The sequence below is a fragment of the Chaetura pelagica genome, unplaced genomic scaffold (genome assembly GCF_000747805.2).
Source record: "Chaetura pelagica isolate M959 unplaced genomic scaffold, ChaPel_1.0 scaffold348, whole genome shotgun sequence".
NCBI classification, from domain to species: Eukaryota; Metazoa; Chordata; class Aves; order Apodiformes; family Apodidae; genus Chaetura; species Chaetura pelagica.
In genome coordinates this window covers 36,391-45,617 of record NW_009954226.1, presented here as the reverse complement: position 1 = coordinate 45,617, position 9,227 = coordinate 36,391, and the positions used below count along the sequence as shown (strand labels likewise).

At 44.9% G+C, this 9,227-nt stretch overlaps 1 protein-coding gene across 1 annotated transcript in view; it reads left to right on the top strand.

Moving 5' to 3' along the window:
* The first annotated feature begins 1,718 nt into the window (after positions 1-1,718).
* LOC104394007 (ubiquitin-associated protein 1-like) overlaps positions 1,719-9,227 on the top strand; it is a 20,895-nt gene continuing 13,386 nt past the window's right edge. Inside the window, exons 1-2 of the mRNA XM_010003542.1 lie at positions 1,719-1,902; positions 2,101-2,382. Of these exons, the coding sequence (XP_010001844.1) occupies positions 1,719-1,902; positions 2,101-2,382 (466 nt within the window). The remainder of the gene's footprint in view (positions 1,903-2,100; positions 2,383-9,227) is intronic.

Sequence of the window (9,227 nt, the reverse complement as noted above, 5' to 3'; positions counted from 1 at the left end):
GAGGATCTGTACCATAACAGTATGCATACAGTGCCCCCATAATTATACAGTTGGTTATGGCTACAGTTCTGTCGATAAACCATAAAACAATCACAAGAGCAGCTACACAGAGCAGAATGCGCTCGGCTGCACACCACATGTACAGTTGCATGTTGGGAAAAAGATCCGGTAGATTCATTGCAGAAAGTGTTCAGTTTTCAGTCTGTCATGAAATTCAGCAGAATTATTGCCCATTGCTATCTGAGGGATTCCTCCCATCAGAGATGGAATTTTGAAAACTCACAATTAATGAAAGTGTGTAAGCTGGGCTTAAAATCAAGCCCCACGTTTGGCGCTAATAAATTGTTGTCGCCATTTGACTCAGATCGACAACAATGCTCTCAATCCCCTCTCACCCAGGTAGGGAAGAAGAGAGAGAAACAGAGAGAGACTTGGCTGGATTGAAAACTAAATTACACAGCTTTAATTAAACACCAATGATAAAAGAAAATATATACAATTATATACAAATATGTTCAGATATGTACAAAGCCCCTATTGCCTCCCCCCACCCCCAGCAACTCCCACAGCACTCTCCTTAGCTGCAAACAGTCCTGAAAAGTCTCAGAGCGCTGCTGGAGAGAGCAGCAGAGCAGACAGGAACTAAGGGGAGAGTTATCAGGGTCAGGAGAGCTCGAGCCTGGGAGTCAACAGTGATGGATGGACGGAGTCCTCCCCGGACGCCGGCCATGGATGGAAGAGAAGGGAAGGAGAAGCAGGAAGGAAGTTGTCTTCTGTGATCTCAGACCTTCCTCTGGGCTTACGTAGATATATAGAATGGAATACCTCTGGCCAATTTTGCTGTCTGCCTAGTCCAGCCTCCTATAGGGGAGTCATAGATACGACTCTCCTCCCGGTAGCATCTGAGCCAGCAGGGCAAAGACGTGACCTTGGAATCTCGGCAGTAACATAAACATTCCAGTGTTATCAGTCCACTAGCTGGAACACTTGCTGCTAGTTAAAAGAGAGCTCACTGAAGGAAAAAAAAAATCTTTAAGAGGAAAATCGGCTTCATTCTGGCTCAAACCAGGACACTGGAGAATGCACATTCCCGGTTACAGTCACATTGTGAGATCTCTCTCTGAGGTGACCTGAAAGAAGAGCAACTTTAAATGGGGTCCTGAACAACAGAAAGCTTTTGAGCACATTAAAAAGGAGATTGCGCATGGAATGGGCCTTGGACCAGTTTGAACAGGTCCAGACATCAGAAATGTGCTTCTTCTCTACTCTTCAGCTGGATACAATGGTCCTACCTGGAGCCTCTGGCAGAAAGCACCAGAGGAGACTAGAGGTCAACCCCTATGTGATCTGTCTTAGGTGTTCCTGCTGCAGCAAGGAGGTTGGACTCAATTATATTCAGAGGTCCCTTCCAAACCCTATGATTCTAGAGCCAGAGCTACAGAAGTTCTGAGGCTAACTATACTTTAACTGAAAAGGATATACTAGCAGGATATGAAGGAGTTAGAGTGATCGGCACTGAAGCGCAGCTCCTCCTGGCGCCCAGATTGCCAGTACTGAGTTTCATGTTCCAGAGTAATGTTTCTCCTATCCATCATGCCACTGATGTGACTTGGAGTAAATGGACTGCTTTAATTACCCAGCAAGCTCATATATGAATACCTAACCGTCCAGGTATCATAGAAGCAATTACAAACTTGCCAGAAGGCACCCACTTTGGAATGCCACCACAAGAAGCGGTGAGATGGGCTCAAGAAGCTCCACCATACGATTACCTACCAGAGACTGAGAAACAATTTGCTCTTTTCACCGATGGCTCCTGTCGTCTTGTAGGGAACCGCCGGAAGTGGAAAGCTGCCGTGTGGAGTCCTACACGATTGGTTGCTCAAGTAGCTGAAGGAGAAGGTGAATCAAGTCAGTTTGCAGAGGTAAAAGCCATCCAGCTGGCTTTGGACATTGCTGAGCGAGAGGGGTGGCCGAGACTCTATCTCTACACTGACTCGTGGATGGCAGCAAATGCCTTGTGGGGTTGGCTAAAGCAGTGGCAGCAGAACAACTGGCAGCGAAAGGGTAAACCTATTTGGGTTGCTGACCTGTGGAAAGACATTGCAGCTCGGATAGAGAAACTGGAGGTAAAAGTGCGTCATGTGGATGCACACGTGCCTCTGAGTCGAGCCACTGAGGAACATCGACACAACCAACGAGCAGATGAGGCTGCTCAAGTGTTCCAAGTAGACTTAGACTGGGAACACAAGGGTGAGCTCTTTCTAGCTCGGTGGGCCCATGATGCTTCAGGTCATCAGGGCAGAGATGCAACATACAAATGGGCTCGTGACCGAGGGGTGGACTTAACCATGGACACTATTGCACAGGTGATCCACGACTGTGAGACGTGCGCTGCAATTAAGCAGGCAAAACGGTTGAAACCTTTGTGGTATGAGGGGAGGTGGTCAAAGTACAGGTTTGGAGAGGCCTGGCAAATTGACTACATCACACTGCCTCAGAGCCGCCAGGGTAAGCGCTACGTGCTTACAATGGTGGAAACAAGTACAGGATGGTTGGAGACATATCCTGTGCCTCATGCCACAGCCGGGAATACTATCCTGGGCCTTGAGAAGCAAATTTTGTGGAGACATGGTACTCCAGAGAGAATTGAGTCAGACAATGGGACTCATTTCCAAAACAGTCTTGTGACTGACCAGAGAACATGGTATTGAGTGGATCTACCATATCTCGTACCATGCACCAGCCTCAGCGTAGATTGAATGGTACAATGGTCTATTTAAAAGCTACCCTGAAGGCAATGGGTGGTGGAACTTTTAAAAACTGGGGCAAAAATTTGGCAAAGGTCACCTGGTTGGTTAACACCAGGGGATCCATCAATTGAGCTGGTCCTGCTCAGTCAAACCTTCTACATACAGTAGATGGGGATGAAGTCCCTGTGTTGAGTGAAAGGAATCTGTTGGGGAAAGTGTTTGGGCTTATCCTGCTTCAGGCAAAGGTAAACCTGTCAGGGGTATTGCTTTTGCTCAGGGACCTGGACATACCTGGTGTGTGATGATGGAGGATGGTGAAGTACAATAGGTACCTCAAGGTAATCTGACTCTGGGGGAGAATCCCTAATTTGACAGTGTGTAAAACATAGAGGCTATATGTAATATATGTGGTCAGGAATAAGGGGTGGAATGTCCTGGTTTGAGCCAGGATGAGGCCAGTTTTATTTTTTACTGTGTTGTTTTGTGGGGTTTTTTTAGTGAATTCTCTTTTAAGCAACACACTTAGTGAAACTAGCAGCAAGTTTTCCAGCTAGTGGTCTGATAATCTCCAAATGGTGTCTCTGCTGAGAGACCAAGGACTCTTCGCTCTGCTTGTTGAATCTGCTGCTTTGGACACTAAAGGAGCAGAAGAGTCGTATCTACAACCCTCCTGTAGGGAGGAACGGACTGGACAGATGGCAAAATCGCTGAACCAAATATTCCATCAGTATTTTTATGTAGGACTTGGTATGAAGTCAGGGATCATGGAAGTCAAGCTTCTTCTTCTCTTCCATCCATGGCCAGCATCCAGGGAGGACTCTGACTGTCCATCATTGTTGATCCCCAGGCTCGTGCATTCCTGACCCTCATAACTCTCCCCTGAGCTCCTGTCTGCTCTGCCACTCTCTCCAGCAGCTCTGGGACATTTTGGAGCTGCTCACGGCTCCGGAGATGCTGTGGGAGTTGCTGGAGGTGGGGTGAGGCAATAGGGGTTTGCACATTCCTGCACATTCTTGTATATAATTGTACATGTTTTCTTTTATCATTAGTATTTAATTAAAGCTGTCTAGTGTAGTTTTCAATCTGGGAAGCCTCTCTCCTTATTCTCTCTCTCCTTTCCCTACCTAGGTGGGAGGGAGAGGGGATCGAGAGCATTGTTGTCATTGGTTTAATTGCTGATCCTGAGTCAAACCGTGACGTATGCCAAGTGTAGCATGTTAATATTGCTGTTGTATTGTCACTGTTATTATACAACTTGAAAGCTTTTAACTCCAATTTCTGAAAATTATATAAGTGTGGTTTGTGTGACCACAAAAACAGTTCCACTTGATTTCAAAGCTGTTCCCTGTTCGTAAGTGGTAACTGGTTTTATCTGGAATGTTTTCATTTTGCTACCAAACTGGAGGATACTTCTATGAGTTGGCCAGTGATTTCTGCATTACACTAAAGTGGAGAGAAATATTACTCTTGTAGTAGATCCTTGGGCTAGGAATATAATTTAGTACATGGTGTTAGAGATCAGAGTGATAGATACAGTTTTGCCAGGGCTATTCTCAGAACCTCCTTAATATGCTTTTAACTGGTTAAAAGGCTGAGGTGGCTGAAAGCCATATTAAATAACAAAAAAAAACCCTTTAATTGTTTTCTTTGAACATGTGACTATTGAAACAGTGGCTTGTGTAATGCTTCCTATGCATAGGTTTTGCTTATTGCTTTAGAATTTGTCTTTTAAAGCAATTTGCACCCTTACCCCATCAGTGTGTTCGGGCAGAAGTCTCATCTGTTTACATAAAGTAAAGGACTCTTGCCTTTCTGGATCCGATTTTAACATCACTAGACTAGTACTTTTCCGATTCAGCTGGAACAAAGTGAATACTATGTGCATCAATATTTTCCTTTAGAAAGACTTTTTACCATCAAATGTCCTAAAACACTTAGTGTGTTTCTTAACACGTGCTTGCAGATTTTGTAGCAGAGTCGTATTCAAGATGAGGTTATAGCAGTGGTCATTATTAAAAACAGTATACTGGGAAGAATCCAGAAGGGATTTATTCCTTTGTCTAGCAGCTGAGGTTAAACTGGCAGCTGTCAGTGCAGTCCATCTAGTCTAGGTGTGTTTAGTTTTTTTTACTGTAACAAATTCGTTTTGCTATGTAAATACCACAATGTGTGCTTGTACCTTCTGTAGCTAGTATCTGTTTCAGGCAAACAAGAAGGCTGTGCAAGAGGAGGTGTCTACCATTTACTGTGTCAGTAGGTCTAATAAGACAAGTATTTGCACACTGAACAATTTTGGCTGTGAGATTGGTGCAGAGAGAGGCTTTGTTTAGATTGTCCTGCTTAGAGCAGGACTTATGCCAGTGGGACTAAGCAGGACATAGTAGCAGCAGTCACGCCAGCCTCTGAGCAGTCAGGAGATGTGGTTGTCTTTGACCTGGTGTGCTGTTTTGGTTCTGGCATGGTTTCAGTAGCAGGGGAGGGGCCTCAGGGGTGGCTCCCGTAAGAAGCTACTAAATAGCTCCCCCGGCTCAGGTAGCAAGGCCAGAACCATTAGAGTTGCGCCAATAGATGTGTCTCTGCGATTAATATATGAACAAACTGCTACAAGACCTGGGCAACGAGCAAGCAGAAGAGCTAAGCTGGAGTGGTGAGAGTAGTGCCAGGTTGAAGATCCCACGGTTGATGAGGAAGAAGGCGAAGGAGGTGCCCAAGCAGAAGTTTCCCTGCAACCCATGGCAAGATGGCAGATGCCCCCTGCACTCATGGAGGAATGTGGTGGAACATTCTCTGAAACCGCCAGGAGGGTTGAATGTGGATTTGTAGCCCGTGGACTTGGATCTGCAGCCATGGAAGACCCCAGTGCCAGGGGAGGTGTCTGTTCCTGGAGCAGCCCGTGACTCTTTGGGAAGCCTGCACTGGAGCAGCTTACTCCTGACCTCGTGGGAAGGACTCATGAAGGAGATGTTCGTGGAGGACTCAATGGGGAAGCAGGGGAGGGCTGTAAGGAATCCTTCTTCCTGAAGAGGAAGGAATGGCAAGAACCACCAGCCTGTGAACTGACTAAATTCCATCCCCTGTCCCCCTGTGCCGCTTGGGGGAAGGAGGGAGAGAAACCAGGAACAAAGTAATTTGGATCCGGGAAGAAGGGAGGGGTGGAGTAATGTATGTAAGCTCTGCTCCTTTTGTTGTCTGTGTCCTGTGTTTGATTAGTATTAAATTATTATTTTTCCCCAAGTTGAGTCTGTTTTGCCCATGACCGTAAATGGTGAGTGAACCCTCCCTGCCCTTAGTCTTGACCCATGAGCTTCTAGTTGGCCTTTGTCCTCCCCATCCCAGTACATGGGTATATGTGTGGGGGGAGTTGAGTGAGTAGCCACGGGGCTGGTTCTTTGTTGTCATGTTAAGCCCAAGCCATAACACCTGGCCATGATTTACCACTCTCAGTGCAAAGGCTGCTGCAGTTGCTATTTCTGTATAAGCAAACACTGGCATATCTGGGTTCTCAAATTGTCAGACCAAATATTATTTGGATGTCATGTTGGAAATGGTGGTGTTGGTGGCCAGTGAGTTGCCATTTGGATGCTGTGCTGTGTAATGCTTGAATGTGTGCTTCTCAGTAAAGATCAGTGAAAATGCTATTATATTCTGCCTGGAGCACTTTTTCATCCGGGTGATGCAAGTGGGATGTAAGTTATTCAGCCTGATAGTTTCAAAGCTGGAGTTTCGCGATCTGCGACCTATTATATCTCCTTTTTGGAGTGAATTTAGCTTATCGGGATCTGCCGAGAGGTCTGCACGTGGCGCTCGCCTTTCACAGAGGAGCAGTGAACTCCAGCACTGACTTTTTGGGTGAGACACTTGTTCAGTGCTCACTAGTGTTTCCAATAACAGCAGCCAATCCCCAATTAGAATTTACGAACACACGGTTTATTGAGGGGAAAAATAAAACAATTTGGGGCAGGAGGTTCAAAGAGGGTAATTAAAACACATAGGAGCTGTGAAATATCTTTTAAACACCACTGCTCCTCTCTAGCAGCAGGACCCCCTCAGGGCATCCAAGTTGTTTTCTGGCAGAGGACGCAGGCAGGAGAGGGTTTAGAGTGAAACGCAGAGCAGCCATCTTTAAGCCAATTATGACTGCTGACCTAAAGGGCATGTTATGTTCGTGTGAGGAAATATCTGGTCCTTCACACTGGAGGAAGTACCACCTGTGTCCTAACAGGACTCTAGGACTAGCCAGTGTGGTACATAGTATGAGAGCTCAAGTGATGACAGCACATAAACATTTAACTCCAAATTAACAGGATGTTCCTGTTTTCAAAAGCTGCTCATCCTTTTGGAGCCTGTGACTGCCTTATGTAGATGAGACAATAGTGAAGGAACTGTTGTCCAAGTATGAAAATGGTTCAGATAAAAATGGCAAAGCTACAGCTCACTGAGTAAGAGGTTAGTCGCTGAACACTGTATCTGGAGCCCCCAACATAAGAAGGACATGGAGCTTCTGGAGAAGGTTCAGAGGAGGGCCACAAAGATGATCTGAGGGCTGGAGCACCTCTCCTATGAAAACAGGCTGAGAGAGTTGGGGTTGTCCAGCCTAGATAAGAGAAGACTTCGTGGAGACTTCATAGTGGTCTTCCAGTGCCTGAAAGTGCTACAGAAAAGCTGGGGAGGGACTTTTTACCTGGGTGTGTAGTGAGAGGACAAGGGCTAATGGATCTAAACTGGAAGAGGGGAGATTTAGATTAGACATTAGGAGGAAATTCTTTAGTGTGAGGGTGGTGAGACCCTGGCCCAGGTTGCCCAGGGAAGCTGTGGCTGCCCCATCCCTGGCAGTGTTGAAGGCCAGGTTGGATGGGGCCCTGAGCAACCTGGTCTAGTGGGAGGTGTCCCTGCCCATGCAGGTGGTTGGATCTAGATGATCTTTAAGGTCCTTTCCAACCCAAACCAGTCTGGGATTCTATAATTAATGTTGCCACTAATGACTTTTTGGATCTGCAACACTCAAAGCAAAGTCACAAATGAGCACTAAATGAATGTTTTAGATTGTTATACACAGTCAGAACCCTTGCCTGTAATTGCAAAAGCTTAGACCAGTGATCCAAGAAACCCCTTTTAGTTAATTGAGAAAACAGTGCAATATACATTGTGGGTTTTCTAATACTTATTCACAGCAACTCAAGGAAAACAAACCTGTGGTCTGGCTTCTTGGAGGTGGTTGAGCTCAAAGTGTTTCTGCCTCATGAGTTTGCAGTATGCCTGAAGAAGGAGTTTTGTTCTAAAACACTTTTTAAGTACCACATGTAAGTGATAGATATAAAGGACAGATGGAAGACCATGAAGTAAGTATGAGGCCTCTCATTGAAATGATCAGAAATCAGACAGCTGATTAAGTTAGACTACCTTGTTTCAAAAATCAGAATGTATATGCTAAATAGTCTTGAGCTATTTCACTGTGTTTTGGTTTAAGTGGAGCTTCTAGACTTTGGGTCACTTTGCCCTTCTGACCACTTTTGTCCAAATGTTACTTCCTACATGTATGCCAAAACTTGGATTTTAATTTGTTTTAGCTGCTCTAAAGCTGGGTTATTTTAAAGCCTGCTTTGAATATGACAAAAAATAATGAGTTTTTTTATAGGCACATAACAGAATACAGTGTTCAGAAGAGCTTCAGTTTTCAGTTGTGTAGGCATAGTCTTGTCACAAGGCAAGCTGAAATGTTTGGTATACTGACTTCAAAATCTGTTCCATTGTTGTGCTGTGCATTTGTTCTGTTTGTTTTGTGGTTTTGTTTTTTTCTTTTGAAATAGTTATGAACTAGAACATTTAAAAAAAAACAACAAAACCAACTGTCACATCCCACAAGGTGGGCATCATTACAGTTCCCCAGAGGTGGGGTCAACCCAGGGAGATTCGGATTGGACCCTCTTGCTATCTAAACTCATTCCCAGAGAGGAGCCTAGGTGCGGCTGGATCCAATCCTTCTCTCTTAATTAATTTATTTTAACAACCCATTGGGCGAGATTGGAATATCTGGAATTTTCTGTGCAGTATTCTAAGAGTAAGACCATTACCCAGGAGGCTTGTACAAAACATAACTTGAGTAAGATTATAAAGCTTGTCAAAAACCACACCATACTATACTCTCAAAACCAACGGATTACAACTAGCAGAACTTAGCAAAATGGTACTTTCAAAGCAATGGATTACAACTAGCAAAACTTAACAAAATTGTCAAAGTGGCAGGTTACAAAAACTTAGCAATGTTAGAAAGTATATTATCCTTACATGCCACAATAAGGTTAGAAACAGAGAGGGAGAGAGAGAGAGAATGAAAAAGGGGATAGAAAAGACACCCTTGGATCCAGCGATGATCTTGGTAGGAAGTTGTGGTCCTTGGATGGCTGATGTGCACCAAACATCTCGAGTCTGCACCTTTTATGCTATCTGGCCCCACCTTTTTTTTTTGGGGGGGGG